At 42.8% G+C, this 22027-nt stretch overlaps 1 protein-coding gene across 1 annotated transcript in view; it reads left to right on the top strand.

The window, feature by feature from the left end:
* The window catches only part of LOC129394060 (golgin subfamily A member 6-like protein 26), a 61811-nt gene that overhangs the window by 18119 nt on the left and 21665 nt on the right, over positions 1 to 22027 (top strand). Inside the window, 8 exon segments of the mRNA XM_063596519.1 lie at positions 11229 to 11807; positions 12256 to 12410; positions 13983 to 14084; positions 15853 to 15913; positions 16501 to 16642; positions 17487 to 17553; positions 20301 to 20442; positions 20768 to 21565. Coding sequence (XP_063452589.1) covers positions 16501 to 16642; positions 17487 to 17553; positions 20301 to 20442; positions 20768 to 21565 — 1149 coding nt within the window. The 5' untranslated portion in view covers positions 11229 to 11807; positions 12256 to 12410; positions 13983 to 14084; positions 15853 to 15913.

Below are 22027 nucleotides of genomic sequence, written 5' to 3'. Positions count from 1 at the left end.
CCATCTAGAAGCAGTTTGCTTTTAGCTGGCAAGGCCAGCAGTACAAATTAAGTGTCCTACCTCAGGGTATATCAGCTTTCTAGCCCTTCATTATAATTTAGTTCACATACCATCTTTTCCTTCCACAAGATATCACAATTATATTGATAACTTTATGCTGATTGGACCTGAATGAGTGAGAAAGAATAACTTAACTGCATCAGGCTTTTCGACATTTGAGTGTCAGAGGGTGGGAAATGAATTTGACTAAAATTCAGCGACCTTCTACCTCAGCGAAATATCTAAGGATTTAGTGGTATGGGACATGTTGTGATATTTCTTCTAAGATGAAGGATAAGTTGTTGCATCTGGCCTCTCCTACAGCAAAGAAAGAGGCCCAGGTGGTGGGCCTTATGGTCCTCTTTGGATTTTGGAGGCAACATATTCTTCATGTGAATATATTACCCTGGCCCATTTACAGAGTGACCTAACACTCTGTTAGCATTCAGAGGGGCCCAAAACAAGAGAAGGTTTTGCAAGAGGCCCAGGTTGCTGTGCAAGCAGCTCCACCACTTGGACCATGCGACCCAGCAGATCTAGTGGTGCTTGAAGTATCAGTGGCAGATAGAGGTGCTGTCTGTAGCCTTTGGAAGGCCCCTATAGATGAATTGCAGCACATGCTGTTAGAATTTTGGAACAAGGCCTGTCGTCATCTGCAGATAACTATTGCCCTTTCGAGAGACAGCTCTTGGCCTGCTACTGGACCTTAGTAAAAACTGAATGCTTGACCATGGGCACCAAGTATCACGTGACTTGAGCTGCCATCATGAACTGCCTGTTATCTGACCTGCCGAGCCATAAAGTTGGGCATGCATGACAGTGCCTCATCATCAAAAGGAAGTAGTATATACAACATCGGGCCTGAGCAGGCCCTGAAAGCACAATTGAATGACACGAAGAAGCGGCCCAAATGCCCCTGGTTATGATTCTAGCTACATTGCCTTTTGTCTTCCATCCTGTACCTATGGTCTCATGAGGAGTTCCCTGTGATCAGTTGATAAAGGAAGAGAAGACCGGAGCCTAGTTTACAGGTCTCTCTGCACCATATACAGTCACCACCTGAGAGTGGGCAGCTGCAGCACTACAGCTCGTCTCTGGGACATCTCAGATGGATAATGGGGAAGGAAAATCCTCCTGGTGGGCAGAAATTCAGGCAGTGCACCTGGTTTTGAATTTTGCTTGGAAGGAGTTGGCCAGATGTGTGATTTTACACAGATTCATGGGCTCCAGCTAGTGTTTTGGCCGGATGGTCAGGGGCTTGGAAGAAACATGATTGAAAAGTGGAAAATAAAGTTGTTTTGGGGGAAGAGATATGTGGAGAGATCTCTCTGAATGGACAAAAGAAGTGAAAATGTCTGTATCCCATGTAAATGCTCATCAAGGGTAACCTCAGTAGTAGAGAATTAAAAAAAAAATGGATAGGATGACTCATTCTGTGGATACTGTCTGTTTCTTTCCCCATTCACATATGTCATTAACCGATAGCTGATGAACAAAGCAGCCATGATAACAGGAATAGAAGTGATGCATGCGCTGCACTCATGGACTTCCACTTATCAAGGCTCATATGGCTATGGCTACAGCTGAATGCACGGTGGATCCCTTGAGCCTGGGAGTTCCAGACCGGCCTGGGCAACATGGTGAAACCCGGTCTCTTTTTTTTTTTTTTTTTTTTTTTGAGACGGCATTTTACTCTTGTTGCCCAGGCTGGAGTGCAATGTTGTGATCTCGGCTCACCGCAACCTCCGCCTCCGTGTTTAAGTGATCCTCGGCTCACCGCAACCTCCGCCTCCGTGTTTAAGTGATCCTCCTGCCTCAGCCTACTGAGTGGCTGGGATTGCAGGCGTGAGCCACCATTCCGGGCTTTTTTTTTTTTTTTTTTTTTTTGGTGGAGACGGGGTTTCTCCATGTTGGTCAGGCTGGTCTTAAACTCCCGACCTCAGGTTATCCGCCCGCCTCGGCCTCCCAGGGTGCTGAGATTGCAGGCATGAGCCACCGCGCCCGGCCCAATTTATTAATCAGAAAGGAATATAGATCAGCCTGGCGTGGTGGCTCACGCTTGTGATCCCAGGACTTTGGACGGCGGAGTGCGCTGGATCGCTTGAGCCTAGGAGTTCCAGACTGGCCTGGGCAACATGGTGAAATTAGGTCTTTTTTTTTTTTTTTTTTTTTTTTTTGAGATGGAGTTTTGCTCTTGTTGCCCAGGCTGGAGTACAGTGGCGCGTTCTCGGCTTGCCGAGGCCTCCGCCTTCCGGGTTTGGGTGGTTCTCCTGCCTAGCCTCCCCAGTGGCTGGGACTGCAGGCGTGAGCCACCCTGCCTGGCTAATTGTGTGTATGTGTGTGTGTGTGTGTTTTGTTTTTTTTTTTGGTAGAGACGGGGTTTCTCCATGTTGGTCAGGCTGGTCTCCAGCTCCCGACCTCAGGTGATCTGCCCGCCTCCCAGGGTGCTGGGATTGCAGGCGTGAGCCACCGCGCCCGGCCCAATTTATTAACCAGAAAGGAATAGATCGGCCTGGCATCGTGGCTCACGTTTGTAGTCCCAGGACTTTGGACTGCCGAGCGCGGCGGATCACTTGAGCCTAGGAGTTCCAGACCAGCCTGGGCAACATGGTGAAACCCATCTCTCTTTTATTTATTTATTTATTTATTTATTTATTTATTTTTGAGACAGAGTTTCACTCTTGTTGCCCAGGCTGGAGTGCAATGGTGCGATCTCGGCTCACCACAACCTCCACCTCTCAGGTTTAGGTGATTCTCCTGCCTCGGCCTCCTGAGTAGCTGGGATTACAGATATAAGCCACCATGTGCAACTAATTTTGTATTTTTTTTTTTTTAGTAGAGACTGGATTTCTCCATGTTGGTCGGGCTGGTCTCGAGCTCGCGACCTCAGGTGATCCGCCCGCCTCGGCCTCCCAAAGTTCTGGGATTGCAGGCGTGAGCCACCTCGCCTGGCCGGAAACCCGGTCTGTTAACGGTAAAACAAAACAAAAACCACAAAGATTAGCCGGGCCTGGTGGGCCGCGCAGGTAGTCCCAGCTACTCTGAAGGCTGATGTGATATAGGAGGATAGCTTGAGCCAGTGGGGGTGGAGGTGGCAGTGAGCTATGATGGTGCTGCTGCACTCCAGACTGGGCAACAGAGCGGGACTCTGTCTCAGGAAAAGGGAAAGGAAAAAACAAACAAACAAACCAAGAGAAAGTAAATAAAATTGCTAAATCAAGGAACAGCTTGACAGTGATTATTGACAGTAACAGAGGCAAAGGTTAGCAGACACCAGTATTCACTTAGTGGGAACTGCAGGTGTTCCCCCACAGGAGGCTGCTGATTTCCCAAAAGAAATCTATTATTGACTACCAATAAACAAATACATTGTAGGTTTGTTACAATATACAAATAGCTAAACTTTATATAGCCACGACCATATTCTAGCACTGCTCTAAGCCTTTTCCTGCTCCAAAATAGCTACAGTTGTTACCTCCATTGTAGAGAAAACAGATGCCAGAGGCTGTGTGGAAGGACAGCAGAAACTATGAAATTGACTTATTGTAAATTTCGGACTTAAAGGTTCTTCCTGCTCTGCTCCTTACATTGCCACATTTTAGTTAACATGCCTCTTGTACATTTACATATAACATACCTCTTGTATGTCTATTTTCACTATTGATCATTCCAGTTTCTCCTTATTATGTATGCAAATATTTTTATCATAACAGCCTACAGTGCTGAAATGACTTCTCCTTTGGGGTTAAGGAAAGACAGTAAATGTATTATCCCTCATGGTTATTCAACATAGCTGACAAGGCCTTACTCAAAGAATGACAGTTTACCCCACAAGAGATATAGCTCATTTGTCTGTATGATTCCAATCTGCAGTAATGAGGATTTGAAATAGCAGATGGCAACACTTTACAAGATCAGTATGTGACAAAGACCTTGCCCCTCAGAAACTTCATTTCAGCACAGTCATATTTCTTGTAATAGCAAACAGAGCCAGTACAACTTTCACTGAAAGGTAGTTTTGGATAACAAACTAGGAATTTAATAACATTTTATATTTTCATTTATTTAGAAATATCTTATGAAGTTAGACACCGGGGGGTAAAGATGGAAAAGCCACTGAATTATGAGAAAGCTGGACATAAAGACAAAAAAGTGACATGTGACCAGTGCTCCTGCAAAGGCCACCACCCAATGCCATGAGCTCACCTGTAAGAGCAAGACTCATTTCATTTCAAGGATCCAAGAATAGGGAACTGAGGAGTCCACAGGTCTTCAAGGAATCTGGCGGCCTGTGGAGTAGAAGGCCATTCCAGGAAAAGAACAGACAGCAATGAACGCTCCCAATATAACTTTGTAAGGATAGAGGCCATGAAAAGTTAGAGGGGACAAGAACTGTTAGGCAACTCTGGAAAGTGTCCAGTGAAAAGTTAGGCCAGCCTGAACCATCAAGTGGCAATGTGGCTCATGCTTATCTGCCAGCTAGGTACAGTTTTATTTCATGAAAAAGTCCTAAGAAATACTACTGAGATAAATGTCCGGAGCTAGGCAGTTTCATGTGGCGATCATCACTGCAGGTGTTTCCAGTTCTCCTGGGGTGCCATAGTAAGGGGGCCCCTTGAACACAGGAGTGTGTTCCTGCAGGGTGGACAATGGCCGGGGAGTGAAAGCATAGATTGTCATTGGTAAGCAGCAATTTCAGCTTCAAAGCACTGTGGTGGTGGCCCTGGCACTGATGGCAGCAAAACTGGGGGAGAACCACCTTCCAGCAGCCTCCATCCCAGGCTGGGGTGGAGGCTATTCGGTTGGCGCAAAAGTAATTGCGGTTTTTGTCATTAAAGTAATGGCAAAAACTGCAATAACATTTACAGCTTCTTAATAGAACTTGCTCTGATCTGGCCTCTTGGCATTTTAGGGAAGTAGCTTAGTGTATACATGTGTGGGGTGTGTAGAGGTGGGGTGCGTGTGTGTGTACTGTGACTCTAGAGAGCCATGTCCCTGAAAAGCTATAACTTTGAGAGTCCAGAACCATGGTGGCTGACCTGTCCCTAAGAAAAACTGAAAAATGGGCATTCACTCTGGACCTCAGTCCATTCTATAAAGTCAGCAGACAGGAAAAACAGGCTCATGGGTCTCCAGAAAAACTCCAGCAGTTACAGAAGTAGTTGGAGAGAACAGGACTCACTCCCCCACCAGGAAGGGTTGTCAGTTTTCCCTTCCACAAGCAGCAAGAGACAGGGGTAATCCCTCACTTTGAGGAAATACTCCAGAGTTTCTTGTGGTTGTAACTGGTCAGGGACTCCAGGCAGAAAGACCAGCATTTTCAGAATGGCCCGATTTTATTGTTAAAAGAAGTATGACCTTTTTTGCACCCTGTACTAGTGAAGATCACATGTTGTTTACAATGGCAATTCAGGACAGAGGTGATGGAAAGGGGCAAAAAGCCTGACTCTCATGAACGTCCCCATCATGATTTGCAGGGACCCTGGGACATTAGGGGGATCATTCAGTGCTAAAGGAGAGTGCTTATGGATAGAAACTCTCAGTCTCATAGGAGAACAGGGACACAATTTGTTACTGTGGTGTGTAGATGACTGTTTCATGGTAGATTTAGACAACATAGAGAATCTGCTGCTTTTACTCAGAAATTGGCATGGGCCTGGGAAATATATTCATTGATTCAACAAACACTTGTTAAGTGCCTGCTGTGTACCAGGCACTCTTCCAACTGCCACAGTGAATAACACTACACATAATAAATGATACCTGTAGTGAATAATACATGTAGTGAATGATAACAATGAATAATATAGTCAAGCCTGTTTTTTTTTTGTTTTTAGATGGAGTCTTGCTCTGTCGCCCAGGCTGGAGTGCAGTGGCACGATTTCAGCTCACTGCAAGCTCCACCTCCTAGGTTCACACCATTCTCCTGCCTCAGCCTCCCAAGTAGCTGGGACTACAGGTGCCCACCACCACGCCCAGCTAATTTTTTGTATTTTTAGTAGGGACGGGGTTTCACCGTGTTAGCCAGGATAGTCTCAATCTCCTGACCTCGTGATCCGCCCACCTCAGCCTCCCAAAGTGCTGGGATTACAGGTGTGAGCCACTGCGCCCGGCCAAGCCTCTTTAATAATATATAAACCTTCTTTTCTTGGGAAGCCTCTGTACTACATAATGAAGTAGAAAGAAGTTGGGAGAATAGTACGGAGGCATTTGTAAGAGTCCATGTGAGAAATCACAATAATTTGAATTACATAGAATAAGAAGAACTTTGGAAAGATGCTCTGAAAACAAGCAATAAGAAGGTATTTCTGTAGAGAGGACCTGTGTGGCTTGAAGTCAATTGTGAGAGACAAGATGGTCACTGTACATAAGACAAACAGAGCGGTAAAGAGAGAGACTGGGCCCCTTCCAGCCTATGACTTAAGAGAGCTTCCATAAAGGTCTGCATGGTCTATGCTCATGACTTAAAACTAAGGGCCAGGAAAAGAGAGGAGAGGTAAAGACTCAAACTGAAGCAAAGGGCTACTTGTTACAGTTTTGTGGGTGCAGTGACTCCAGAGGCAAAGTCCATATATAAGGATACAATGTGTTTGGGGGCATAGCCATTGGACCCTTTAAGTCATATTCTAGGCTACATAGCTTTTATGTCCAAAATGATCTGAGCTCCAGCACAGCTCTCTTATAGGAAACAATGCCAGATGAGGTCACTAGTGAAGGACTTGCTTTACCACAGGGAAATGGTACCATTTCTCTCAGGTCAATTAGGAGCTTTCAAAGAGAAATATCATAGATAGAGCTCCAATGTTTCAGGGCAGACAAAGTACAGTCAGGTGACATCTGCCATGCTGTGATGGAATACTGGCACTGTTGGTAAGATTATAATATTGACATCGAGAGCCAAATGTATTGTGAAATTCAGTTAAAAGTTTTCTGGCTCTCCCAGATATTAGTCATATAACAAGAATCGCAGTCAAAGAACAAGGGGTGGCTTGTTGCATAGTAATTAATTTGGCTGATCTTTTTCTCTGGGTCCTGAGAGGAGCCCTCTAAACCCTTGAAGTTTCCTATGATACGATTATATTTTGTTACTGATGGTGGGCCTGACAATATCTGAGCTTATGCTGTGGAGATGACACAGGATGGGGCCCATCACACCAGAAAGAACAACTGTGTGATTCAAGGGCTGGGCTTCGAAGCATGTGCTATCAGCCCAGCCTTCTGGGAGGAGAGAGAGGCTAGAGGCTGAGCTCAATAATGTGGCCAAAGATTCAATCCGTCATGTGTCCATAATGAAACCCTGATAAAAACTTTGGCCACGGAAGCTCAGGTGTGCTTTCCTGGGTAGTGATACACATCGATGCGCCAGGAGGGTGACTTGTCCTGAGGAAGCAGAAGTCGTGTGTCTCAGGTCCTCCTAAACCTTACCCTAACGGTTTCTTTCTTTGGCTGGTCCTGATTTACATCCTTTATTATAAAACTGTAATTATAACTACAGCTTTTTCCTGAGTAATGTGTTATTCTAGCAAAGTTGTGTATCCAATTTGAGTGGGTAGTGGGAATCTCCAGCTTTGTAGCCAGTTGGTTAGAAGTGTGTGTGTCCTGGAAGCCCCCTCCCCTGCTTGTAGCTGATGTCTGAAATGAGGGAGGCCCTTTTGAGGCCCTGTGCCCTTGACCTGTGAGGTTTGACCTAATTCTGTGTAGATAGCATGACAATTGCACTGCACAGGACAGATAACCACCCCAAAATCTAAAAAGAGAGGTACAAACAGACACTGCAACTGATAAAGCCTAGAGATGTGCTTCAGACAGCAGGAGCCTCTAGAGCTATTGGTCCAAACAATGAAATGACAATTTTAACAAACTGCTGGAGGAGGAGTTTCTTAGGAGGCTCCCTCCAGTAACCTCGCCATATTTTTATGCTAAGAATCCCCAAAAGATCCCTTCATGCCTTTGCAGAAGAAGGAAAGAGTGACCATTGTGAAATGTAACCAGAGCCTTCTCCAGGGGAAGGACTTTACCAGAGCTCCATTCTGATACTGTATCCAAGCTTGGGGAAAGGAATCCCCCCTCACTTCAGCTCTCTTTAGCCTTCTTTCATCACATAGTGGGAGAAATAATCATCAATGGAGAGAGTGCTTCATGGAGATATACTGGGAGCTCGGCAGCCAGGGAAAGGAGCTAGAAGGTGAACATGCTACTGGAGGGAAGGCAGACACAGCTGGGATAGCCACAGCCATGAGCTACTGGCTTAGGAAATGACCCACACTTCATTAGAAGGTTGGAGAATGCTTACTCTCTTCTATATCCTATCATCACTGTTATAAAGCTTGAGTTTAAAAGCAGTGACTACAGCTGTTTTCAGTGGAATGAACTGAAAGACACAGAGTCACTATGAGGAGCAGTGCAGAGACAAGCTGTGAAGCCAGGCGAAGAGCCAAAACAAAGACACTAAAGGAATTTGGAACTTCTGATACTTATGGCTGCAACAAACATTAAACATAGCTTAACTCTTAACCAAATTAACGTACATTCTCACACAAAGGCCTATGTACCTCAGTTGTTATTACCTAATGCAATATCTGTCTTTTAACAAAAAAAATTACACAGGACACGTCAAAGGCAGGAAAAAACACAGTCTGAAGAGAAAGCAATCATCAGAATCAAACTCAGATACGACACAGATGTTGGAGTACCAGAGACGGAATGTAAAAATAACTGTGATAAATATGTTAAGGGCTCTTGTGAAAAAAGTAGACAATGTGCAAAGAACAGATGGATAATATCAGCACTAAGATGGTAGCTTCTAAAAGCCCATGAGCCAAAGAAGAAATCTCAAAAAGTGTTTCGGAATAAATGAAAAGGAAAATATAACTCATCAAAACTTATGGGTTGTAGCTAAAGCAGTGCTTAGAAAATAATTTATAGCACTCAGTTTCTGTATGCATATATTACAAAGTAAGAATTAATAATATAAATAAATTACGCTTGCACCTTAGGAGCTTGAGAAAGAACAGCAATTTAAACCTGAAGAGAACACAGAAAAGAAATCCATGCAAATTAGAATATACATCAATAAAATTTTAAACAGGAAAACAATAGAAAAATTCAACAAAACCAAAAGCTAGGCTTTCACAAACATAAATAAAATTGATAAACCTCTTCCCAGGCATGAGCGTACAAGATGAGAGAAAGAGAGAATACAAATTACCAATATCAGCAATGAAAGAAGAATCATTACTACTGATTATTGATGCCATGCACTTTTAAAAGATTCTAAGATTCTACAAGCAACTTTATCCTTGTAAATTTGATACCTTAAATAAAGTGGACCAATTCCTTAAAAGACACAAACTAATAAATTCATGCAAGGAGAAACAGACTAGCCCTATACATATTTTCTTTTTTTTTTTCTGAGATGGAGTCTTGCTCTTTCGCCCAGGCCAGAGTGCAGTGGCGCTACCTTGGCTCACTGCAAGCTTCGCCTCCTGGGGTTCACGCCATTCTCCTGCCTCAGTCTCCCAAGTAGCTGGGACTACAGGCGCCTGCCACCGCGCCCGGCTAATTTTTTATATTTTTAGTAGAGACAGGGTTTCACCGTGTTAGCCAGGATTGTCTTGATCTCCTGACCTTGTGATCCACCCACCTCGGCCTCCCAAAGTGCTGGGATTACAGGCGTGAGCCACCGCGCCCGGCCGCCCTATACATATTTTCTAAAAATTAATAATAAAAACCTTCCAAAAAAGCAAGAGGCTCAAGCTCAGATGATTACACTGGTGAATTATACCAGTGAAAAAATTATTCTCCATAATTTTTTTCCAGAAAAGAGAAGCAGAGGAAAAACCTCCCAACTCATTTTATGATATCATCATTACTCTAATCCCAAAACCAGATAAAGACATTACAACATTGAAAAGAAGCTATAGATCAGTATCTCTTATGAACCTAGACACAAAAGCTTCCACCAAACATTAGCAAGTCAAATCCAGTAATGTAGAAAAAGGATAATACATCACAACAAAATGGAGTCCGTTTCTGAATATAAGGATTCAATATTTTAAAATACATGATTGTACTTTATCATATTAATAGTAATAGACTAAGAAAAACAACACAATTGTATCAGTAGAAGCAGAAAAAGCATTAAACAGATTTCAAGACCTGTTCATGATAGAAACTCCACAAAGTAATGTGAACTATGGATTTTGAGTGATAATAATGTGTCAATGTATGTTTATAGTTTATAACAAATGTACCACTCTGGTGTGGGGGGTTGACAGTGGATGGGACTGTGTGTGGGTAGGGTGTATATGGGGACTGTGTGTGGGTAGGGTGTATATGGGGACTGTGTGTGGGTAGGGTGTATATGGGAACTGCGTGTACTTTCTGCTCAATTTTGCTGTAAACCTAAAACTGCTTTAAAAAAAAATAAAGCCAGCCGGCTGCGATGGCTCATGCCTGTAATCTCAGCACTCTGGGAGGCCGAGGTGAGCAGATCGTGAGGTTGGGAGATTGAGACCATCCTGGTTAACACGGTGAAACCCCATCTCTACTAAAAATACAAAAAATTAGCCAGGCATGGTAGCACTCACCTGTAGTCCCAGCTACTTGGGAGGCTGAGGCAGGAAAATCATTTGAACCGGGGAGGCAGAGGTTGCAGTGAGCTCAGATCACGCCACTGCACTCCAGCCTGGGTGACAGAGCGAGACTCTATCTCAAAATAAATAAATAAACAAAGAAATAAATAAAGCCTATTTTATAAAAAAGAAAAATTCAGCCGGGCACGGTGGCTCACGCCTGTAATCCCAGCACTTTTTTGGGAGGCCGAGGTGGGTGGATCATGAGGTCAGGAGATCCAGACCATCCTGACTAACATGAGTGAAAGAATGGAGTGGTATATAATGTAGCAGAGTTGATAATTTAAGGCTAATTCACTATATATCTCCAAGCAAATAGATTTGTAATGCTTTTCCTGCCTAAAATCTGTACAGCTGATTCACAAATACTTGGTTGACAGGTTTTATATATCAGTGTGGCTCATCAGCTTGTATGTTGTTGGGGCCAGAATCTATACTTACACTTCATTCAAATTTGATTTTACAGAAGAGTTGTGGTTTTTATTTTTCCTTTCATGAAGAGGGCTGTGAAATTATCAACTATAACTCTAAATCTCATTTAATTCCTCCCATTAGGATTCAAGATGGATTGGCATCAAAGTTCACTTCTTTAACAAAAGTGCTTTATGACCTTAATAAAATATTAGAGAATGGTAGGATCCGTGGAAGCCCTTTACAAAAACTTGTGATAGAAAGTTTTGATGATGAGCAGACTTTGCAACAACTGGAATTGCAAAATGACCCAATTTTACAAAGCTTCCAGAATGCAGTTAGTGAAACAAAGATGAAGATATCAGTATCCCAGAGAGTGAAGAACAGAAGCATGAAGAGGATGGTTCAGAGACAGAGGCTGATGGCCAGGAGGACCTGGAAGATTTAGAGGAGGAGCAGGACGTGTCAGATATGGGTGGTGACAGACCTGAAGTGAGTGAGAGAGCTAAACTCAAGCAAATTCGATCTGACGAAAAGCCCAGTTCTCAGTGATGAGGATTCTGACCTTGACTTTCATATCAACAAATTGGAACAGCAGAGCAAGGTGCGAAACAAAGGACACAGGAAACCAAGAGAAAAGTCCATAGTAGACGAGAAATTCTTCCAACTCTCTGAAATGGAGGCCTATTTAGAAAACAGAAAAAGAAGAGGAACGAAAAGATGGTAATGATGATGACGTGGAAGATACTGATTTTTTTTAAGATATTGATTCTGATGAAGATGAAGGGGCACTGTTTAGAAATAAAAAACTTAAGGTAAAATTTTGAGAGAGGAGAGAGCACTTTCCTCCTCCTCAAATTAGCTTTTGTTCTGTTTTTCTAGGACAGATGTAATTGTAGTTAGAAGATTTGGATCTAAGAAATATTGTGCTCTATCTTATCAGTTATAAATGAATCTGTACTTCCATTCAGTTTATGTTCCGGTTGTTCTTATAATAGTTTTATGGTAGTGTTTTTAGTTGCTGATTTCACCTAATAACTATTTTTGGCTTGTAGTGTTATTAAGTTAGAAAGTAACGTAGACATACAGTATACACACAAATATATATGTGTGTGCTAACGATGTATTTTTCTCTTCCTAATTAATAGTTTTAAAAATCTTTTTATTTTAGTCAGGTAAAAGTTCCAGAAATGTGAAGGACAAAGACTTTTTTTGATCCAGTTGAAAGTGATGAAGACATAGCAAGAGATCATGATGATGATCTGGGTTCAAACAAGTGGATGAAATTGCTGAAGAAGCAGCAGAAGAACTAAGCATTTCTGAAATGTGAGTATTTGAACCATCCTTTACGTTGTGAGCTGGAATTGTCCAATCATGTATTGGTACTTGTGGTTTTCACATATGTTTGTTTTAAGAAGTTAGATTCTCTCCTATCAGATATTCTTAAGATAGCCAGAGGAAAGTCTGTGTATTTAAAGGGACATTAGAGATCATTTAATGAAGAAAAATATTACTGGCAATAGCAATCAAACCTTTCTGACCAGGAACTTTGATTTGGTTTTGTGCCCCAAAAATCCTGTTATTTCTGTGAGATTGAACAATTTATTTTCTATATATTGGATACTTTTTGTTCTGTTTCTTACATAGCATTTCACTTAAATGATACCTTCTGTTCCTTAATACCTGAATGATTTTGGAACTTCTGAGTATTTGGTTGCATTAGGCATATAAAAGAAGAACTTTATTAAGGGAAAATATGTTTCCTTTTGTTTTTCTAATGGAAAGCAGTATATTTCTTTTTATAAGAATTTTGTAGTGTAGGGATGAAGATGATGACCTGGAAGAAAGTGAAGACAGTAAACAATGTAAAGAAAGCTTGAAAAGAGTGACCTTCACTTTGCCGGATGATGAGGCAATTGAAGATGCAGGTGTTTCAAATGTAACGAAAAATTCTGATGAAGTTAAATCCTCTTTTAAAAAAAGACAGGAAAAGGTAATTAGGAATTTAAGGAATTTTTAATATGCTTGACATGATTGTGGAACTCACAGACTACTAACAAATCTTCCCTATTTTTCTTTTTTTTTTTCTTGAGATAGAGTCTTGCTCTGTCACCCAGGCTGGAGTGCAATGGCGTGATCTCAGCTCACTGCAGCCTCCACCTCCCGGGTTCAAGTGATTCTGCCTCAGCCTCCTGAGTAGCTGAGATTAGAGGTGCATGACACCATGCCTGGCTAATTTTTGTATTTTTAGAAGACACGGGGTTTCACCGTGTTGGCCAGGCTGGTCTCGAACTCCTGACCTCAGGTGATCCTCCTGCCTCAGCCTCCCAAAGTGCTGAGGTTACAGGCATGAGCCACTGTGCCCTAGCCTTCCTATTTTTCTTGTTGTAACTATTAACCATCCTTTGCAAACAAATATCTTGGCCAGGTGCAGTGGCTTATGCCTGTAATCCTAAAACTTTGGTTGTCTGATGCAGGAGGATCGCTTGAGCTCAGGAGTTCAAGATCAGCTTGGGTGACATAGTGAGATCTTGTCTCTTCAAAAAATACAAAAATTAGTGGGGGCATAGTGGTGTATGCTCGTAGTCCAGCTACTCAGGTGGCTGAGGCAGGAGGATCACTTGAGCCCAGGAGGTCGATGCTGCAGTGAGCTATGATCACATCACTGCTCTCCAGCCTGGGCGGTGGAGCAAGATCCTGCCTTCAAACAAACAAACAAAACCAAAAATCTTGCTGCCACTCTCTAAAGCAAAAGCACACTATATGGAGATGCCATATGGAAAGCATCTGATTTGCAAAAATCAGTGCCTGCATTACCCAGCCTATAGCTTTCAATTTGGGGCCTGTGTGTAAAATGGTTGTTTCTTTTCTCTCTCCCTTATGTCTTTATATGCATAGCATGTCTCTCCTGACAAAGCTGTCCCAACAGCCTCTTCTTGTAACTGTTTTGACTGCTCCGGAGGATGCCACCTATGTCTTTAAGGTGCTCCACAGATTTTGGTGAGTGCCAAATAGCCGTAATTTTAATTAATACCATGACAAAGATATCTTCCAAAGTATGTCATGATTTCAGACAAGTGAAATTTCATTTAATTTTAGTAGATGTAGTCTGGCTCCAATAATTGGGCTATATTATTTATCCAATCTTCAAATTTTATTATAAAAATGAGAATAGTGCCAGGTACAGTAGCTCACACTTGTAATCCCAGCACTTTGGGAGGCTCAGGAGGGAGGATTGCTTGAGCCCAGGAGTTCGAGACCAGCCTGGGCAACATGTTGAAACGCCATCTCCACTAAAAATATAAAAAATTAGCTGGGTGTGGTAGCGTGAGCCTATAGTCTCTGCTACTCAAGAGGCTGATCGGGGATGATCGCTTGAGTCCAGGAGTTCAAGGCTGCAGTGAGCTATGATTGGACTATGGCACTCCAGCCTGGGCAACAGAGCTGCAGAATAGGCAAATAAATGATACCAAGACTATCAAAAGAATTATTTTTAAAATCTGTGAATCTAAATTAAATTCATCATTGTCAGATTGTCCCCAGAAGATAAATTCTAAAGGGAAAAAACAAAACATAAAATATCAATGAGTTAATGTCCTCCTGTCCCGCTCCTCCCACCCTCCCCCAACAAGAAAGAAAAAAAGGTTTGGTTTTGCTTTGAAATTATATCAGACCTTCAAGTAAAATTTTCAATAAATCACAAATAATTTATTGAAATTTCCACATATAAAGAATAAAGTAGAACTTTCAAACTTTTTTCTTTTGAAACTGTTCGAACATGAAAACCCAAACCTGACAAAGGTACCTGACAAAGGTAGCATTAAAACACACACACTCTCTCATTCATGGCTAGTGATGCAAACATAGCACAGTGGGAAAATTATGCCACACAATCACATGAAGCTTATTCCCTTGACTCACTACTAGAAGATCTGGTATGATTCCTGGTTGCAAGACGTTAAGAAGAAAATACACGGTTCCCTCCATATATGTTAGAAAGACATTTGATAAAATTCAATATTTATTTCTAATTTTTTTTACTCCTAGTGGATTATAAATACATCTAGCCAAAAGCTGCCATCATGCATGATGGGTGAAACTGTAGAAACATCCCTTTAAGATCAGGAATAAGACAAAATGTCCAGTATTGCAGTTATCGCTGTTAATTAACACTAACAGTTAATAACCACATAGGCCAGTGCAACTACAAAAGATAAAGAGAAGGGATTAGGAAAACTGCCAGGAGCAGTGGTTCTCACCTGCAATCCCAGCACTTTGGGAGCTCAGGAGCTCCCAGCACTTGAGCTCAGGAGTTTGAGACCAGCCTGGGCAACATAGTGAGACCTCATCTCTGCAAAAAATACAAAATTAGCTGGGTGTGGTTACATGCACCTGTGGTCCCAGCTACTTGGGAGACTGAGGTAAAAGGACTGCTTGAGCCTGGGAGGCGGAGGTTGCAATGAGCTGAGATCATGCAACTGTACTCCAGAGCAAGACTCTGTCTCAAAAAAAAAAAAAAAAAAAAAAGATTAGGGATACTAAAACGAAAACATTAGTGTTTGGAGAGAAAACCGAATGGATAAATGGAATCAATATTAGGAAAATAAGAGAATTCTGTAAGGTAGCTGAAAAAGCTAACATTTTATACACTGAAGTCATAATTGTTCATAACTTTTAGAAGTTAGAGATAATAAGAATTTGAGTTTAGAGTCAAAAGGGTCAGGCTCCAACAAATACTAATATCCTAATCAAAGAATTACTTGGCCAGGTGCGGCGGCTCATGCCTGTAATCCCAGCACTTTGGGAGGCCGAGGCGGACACATCACGAGGTCAGGAGATCGAGACCATCCTGGCTAACACGGTGAAACCCCGTCTCTTCTGAAAATAGAAAAAATTAGCCGGGCGAGGTGGCGGGTGCCTGTAGTCCCAGCTACTCGGGAGGCTGAGGCAGGAGAATGGTGTGAACCCGGGAGGTGGAGCTTTCAGTGAGCCAAAATCACGCCACTGCACTCCAGCCTGGGCAACAGAGCGAGAGACTTTGTCTCGAAAAGAAAAAAAAGAATTATTTAACTTAACTTTAGGGTGCTCTAATAATCAAAATTGATAGTGGCTTGTGAACAGATAGATCACTTGAATAGAATAGAGCCCAGAAATAAACCCAAATGCTTCTGGGGGAGTTTAGTATATTATAAACATGGCATTTCAAATCAATGAGGAAAAGAAATCATTTGCAGCTCACCCCACCATAGGCAGCAGGAATAGGAAGTCATTGGCAGAATAAAAAGATGGTAAGGACAGAATTGTAGAACAGTACATTTCTTGCTTCCCCACTTTTCAAAGTATTTTTTGCTTTTACACAAGTATAAGTGTAATTTTATTTTCTCAATGTATACTAATTCTTTTGTCTCTTTCTTAGATGAATGAAAAAAATTACACCTTTAGAAAAAGAGTTGTTAGAAAAAAGCCTTGGTTGCGTCTGGAGGAAGTGACAGCACAGAAGAGACCAGAGAATAGCCTGCTGGAGGAGACCCTGCACTTTGACCATGCTGTCCGGATGGGTACGGTGCCCTCTTCTGCAAAGTTTTTCTATGGTTCCATTTTGTAGGAAGATTTGGGGTGATGTTTCTTTTCCCTCAACATTTTATTTTAAAAACTTGCAAACACAGAAAAGTTGATAAAATAATACAGTGAACATCAGTATGCTATTCAACTGGATTCACCAATTAACATTTTATCATATTTGTTTTCTCTCCCCTGCATATGGAAGATTGTATATGTGCCCTTTATCCCCCTGAATCATTTCAAAGTAAGTTGCCAGTATCAGCATTTCAGTGTTAAGTACTTTCGCAGATATCTTCTAGGAACCAGGACGTTCTCCTATATAATCACAATACCATTAATCCCACCCCCAAAATTTAACATCAATACACTAATGATACCTACTGTATAGATTATAATCAGCTTTCTTGCAGTGATCTGTTTAGAAGGCTTGCACCCTGTCACCATCCACTGATTAAATTTTGAACTCTAACTTGAAACCCTGCTCATCTCATTGCTTTCTTTCTTATATCCATTAAGTCAAAAAGAGCTCTCATTTTATTTCAACGGAAAAGAGAATGGAAAAGAGGGGAAGGTACCTGGGATAAAGTATGAGCACTTACTGACATATGTATTCTAGTTCTGTAGTTTTCAAACTTCAGGGAGCATCTCAAGGCTTATTAAAGGACAGACAGCTGTCCCTCTTCCCCACTTTCTGATTCAGGAGGTGTGGGGCTGGCCCAGGAATTTGCATGTCTAACAAGTTCCCACATGTTTCTGATGCTGAGGGTCTAAGGACTACAATGGGAGAATCAGTGGTTTATTGGATATCTACCTAAAGAATACTTGTTGTATTTCCTTTAGTGCCTGTGATTACAGAGGAAATACCTTTCAACTGGAAGATATCATTAAACAGAGGAAAAGAGATCAGGTCAGTAAGAATTAAATTTAACTTAATTGAAATGTCACTGAAATTTTTAGAAATAATATGACAGGCCAGGCACAGTGGCTCATGCCTGTAATCCCAGCACTTTGGGAGGCCAAGGCGGACAGATCTCTTGAGGTCAAGAGTTTGAGACCAGGCTGTCCAAGATGGTAAACCCCCCTCTGTACTAAAAATACAAAAATTAGCTGGGCATGGTAGTGCATGCCTGTAGTCCCAGCTACTTGGGAGGCTGAGGCAGGGGAATTGCTTGAACTCGGGAGATGGAGGTTGCAGTGAGCTGAGATGTGCCACTGCACTCTGAGACTCTATCTCAAAATAAATAAATAAATAAATAAATAAATAAATAAATAAATAAATAAATAAAATAAAAATAAAAAATAAAGGGAAGATGGGGCAGCTTTGTGTAGTGCACTTCCCGAAAATGGGCTGATTTCCCTCAAGAGGCAGGGATTGAAGCTGTCTAGCCTACATGGGATACATACAGGAGAAAAAAGAAGAAAAAGAAAAGAAATGTAAACATAAATAAATGAAAATAACACTTCTCCCTGATTATAAAGGAAATCACATTCTTTTTGTAATAATTTGGATGACAAAATATAAAGAAAAATCTTTAATTTTGCCACTCAAAACATTCTGGTTTGTTGCTTTTTACACTTTTTATGCATATAAACATATTTAAAAGTAGAATCTGCCATGTTGAGACTGTGAGGTTGAAGCCTTCGGGAAAGAACATCAAGATGAATGGAGTCTGAGTTCCTGACAACATGGAGCGGCATGCCAGCCATGAACCACTTCTGAGACATCCCTATGAGACAAAAATAGACTTCCATGTTCTTTAATTTATCATTTTGGAGGGTTTTCTGTTATTGCTGCAAAACCTAATCTTAACTAATACAGACATTGAATCTGAAATTCCCAGGAAAATCCCTGTAAACGTGTTGCTTGCCACGAATAACTGGCCTCTACCAGTATCACATTCCAGATGAGCAGAACAGGGAAAGGATTGGAAGACAAGAGAGGGGAGGAACACACCTCGCTCTCTCCTGCTATTGGCTGTGCCTGGCTGCAAGCTAGAAATGCTGGGTCCATTGCAAATGGCCACACATCTGAGGCCCTACCACCATGGGAACAGCCACTGGGAGATAACTAGCAGCTTTTACCATTTGTCATTTAATTATTTTAAAGTTAGAAACTTTTTCTTTTTGAATGTCTGAAAGAGAATGGCCTGAGAAATATTTTGGAAAAGTTAAATAAAGCTGATTTGTGACTGTTAAAAAAAAAAGTACAATCATAGTAAATGGGCTTTTGTCACTTATTATATTTTAAACATGTTTCTAGGGCAGAAGTATATCCTGGCATCATCATTTTTAATAGCTGGATTATGTTAAGTGAATCATTGCCACCCCAGAGGTGAATTTCCTTCTATATACATTTTAATGGACTCCAGTAAGGATTTTTGCACTGAATTCATAGAAGTAGAATTTCTAGAGGAAAATAATGTAAAACTGTTTTAGGATTTTTAAAAGAAATGTTCAAATCATCCTATAGGAAAATTGGTTGAGTTTATGCTCCCACCAACAGGGACAGAGCTCTAGGTTCCCCCTTCCCTTTGTCATCTTTGCTGGTCTTTAAGCAGAAAATCTCATTGTTTTCATTACATTTCTTTGATTTCTAGTGCTTTTGAATCTTTTTCATATGCTCATTGGCCATTTTTATTCTTGTGGGAAGTGCTGGTTTCTCCATTGCCCATTTTCTGCTGGAAATCATTCATTTTTTTTATGAGTAATTTTAAATTTTTCTTTTTAGGCTAAGGATAAGTCAGGATCAGTCAGTTCAAGACTAGACTGCTCAACATGGAGAAACCCCATCTCTACTAAAAATACAAAATTAGCCGGGTGTGGTGGCACATGCCTATAATCCCAGCTACTCAGGACTCTGAGGCAGGAGAATTGCTTGAATCCAGGAGGTGGAGGTTGTGGTGAGCCGAGATTGCACCATTGCACTCCAGCCAGGGCAACAAGAGCAAAACTCTGCAAGAAAGAAAAAGCAAGAAAGCAAGAAAGAAAGGGAAGCAAGGGAGAAAGGAAATGAAGAAAGAAAGAAAGAAAGAAAGAAAGAAAGAAAGAAAGAAAGAAAGAAAGAAAGAAAGAAAGAAAAAACAAAGAAAAAGAAAACAAAGAAAAAAACAAATGAGACCATGGGCTTGGAAATGCCTTGAGAACATGTCAGGTGTGATTGAGAGTGAGGGAGTGTTACTGTGGAGTATCAGTGTAGCTGTTGTTCCTGGTCGTCCAGCTACTGCTCTGCCTGCTCTATCCTGACTTAACCTTTCTCTATTTGCAGTACATCGAGAAATTAACAAAGGAGAGGGACGCTCTGAGTCTGGAACTGTACAGGAACACATAGGATGGGGGAAGGTGGAATGGGAGGTCTGGGGGCCCTTAGAGTGGGTGGTGTGCTGGGAGGTGGGGGGTACAGGTGAGCATGGTGAGAGGCTTCTACAGGTTTTCATGTGTGCACAGGGAAGCTCTAGTGCCGGCTGTGCCACTGACTCATGGGGAAGCCTCAGGCAACTCATGTCTTCTCTCTGGCCTGCCACCTGTGACTTTTAATTCCTGGGGTCCCTTCCAATGCCACCGTTCTGTGGTTGTGGGGTGAAAGTAGAGGGTTGATCACCAAAGCGGTCCTTTCTATTCTTCGTTCATTCCTTTCTCTACTGCCTCTGGCCACAGCATAACCGATGAGGAGTTGAAGGAGAAAAATGCCGAACTACAAGAAAAACTTCGACTTGTAGAATCTGAAAAGTCTGAGATCCAGCTCAATGTAAAGGACCTTAAAAGGAAGCTGGAGAGGGCCCAGCTCCTGCTGCCACAGGTGAGCAGCTACAGCCCCAGGGGTTGTGGGAGCCCCATCCAGCTGGGGCCATGGTCTAGGGATCATGTAGGCTGTGGGGAGGCTCCAGCCAAGAGCTGGAAAATTTGGGTCCTTGTTCTGGTCCTGCCATAGAATCCTCTGGAGTGTGCTAAAAATATACAAATTGGGGCCCTGCCTGGGGAATCAGAATCTCAGAGTTTGGGCTTTAAAAAATATTTTTTAAAGGATCATAGATGAAAACCATTATTTTATAGATTACATTTATATGGCTAGCTCATGAGTCTGTTTCCTTCTGAGGTTTGAACCAACACTTTCACTATTTCAGCAGCAGCTGCAGGTGGAGGCTGACCACCTGGGTAAGGAGCTACAGAGTGTGTCAGCAAAGCTCCAAGCCCAGGTGGAAGAGAATGAGTTGTGGAACCTCCTGAACAAGCAACAAGAGGAGAAGATGTGGAGGCAGGAGGAGAAGATGCATGAGCAGGAAGAGAAGATATGGGAGCAGGAGGACAAGATGTGGAGGCAGGAGGAGAAGATACAGGAGCAGGAAGAGAAGATACGGGAGCAGGAGGAGAAGATGTGGAGGCAGGAGGAGAAGATACGGGAGCAGGATGAGAAGATACAGGAGCAGGAGGAGGAGATGTGGAGGCAGGAGGAGAAGATACGGGAGCAGGAGGAGAAGAGGCAGGAGAAGATGTGGAGGCAGGAGAAGAAGATGCGCGAGCAGGATGAGAAGATACGGGAGCAGGAGGAGGAGATGTGGAGGCAGGAGAAGATACGGGAGCTGGAGGAGATGATGCAAGATCAGGAGGAGAAGCTGCGGGAGGTGGAGGAGAAAATGCAGGAGGAGGAGGAAAAGATGCAGGAGCAGGAGGAGAAGATATGGAGGCAGGAGGAGAAGATCCAGGAGCAGGAGGAGAAGATGTGGAGGCAGGAGGAGAAGACGTGGGAGAAGTAGGAGATGACGCGGGAGCAGGAAGAGAAGATGGGGGAGCAGGAGGAGAAGATGTGGGAACAGGAGGAGAAGATGCAGGAACAGGAGGAGAAGATGTGGAGGCAGGAGGAGAAGATGCGGGAGCAGGAAGTGAGGCTGCGGCAGCAGGAGGAGAAGATGCAGGAACAGGAGGTGAGGCTGCAGGAGCTGGAGGAGAGGCTGGGGAAGCTGGGGCAGAAGGCCGAGCTCTTGGGGGGAGCAGGCAGAGGTGCATGCAAACCCTGGAGATCATACAGAACGACCTCACCACAACTTAGCAGATGGTGGTTGGCTCCCTCTGCTTTTCCACCAGTCTGCGGCCTACAGTTTAAATGGTGGGAAGAAGGGTGTGAGATTTGAGGCTGGGGAGGGAGGCATGGGCCTCTAGGCAAGGAAGGCAGTCACTGAGGCCTGGAGGAAGGGGCCAGGGCCAGGGGCCTGAGCAGGCGACAGAGCCCCGCAGTGCCCTTGCCACCCTGTTTATGGGCCCAGAATCTGGAAGCCAGCGACTACCTACCCTGACGCCTATCCTGCAGGTGGAGCTGAAGAGCCAAGAGGCTCAGAGTCTGCAGCAGCAACAAGACCATTACCTGGGTCACCTGCAGCAGTACGTGG

This window comes from Pan paniscus, chromosome 16, assembly GCF_029289425.2.
Source record: "Pan paniscus chromosome 16, NHGRI_mPanPan1-v2.0_pri, whole genome shotgun sequence".
NCBI classification, from domain to species: domain Eukaryota; kingdom Metazoa; phylum Chordata; class Mammalia; order Primates; family Hominidae; genus Pan; species Pan paniscus.
The sequence above is the reverse complement of the archived record's forward strand: the minus strand, read 5'-3'. Positions and strand labels throughout refer to the sequence as shown.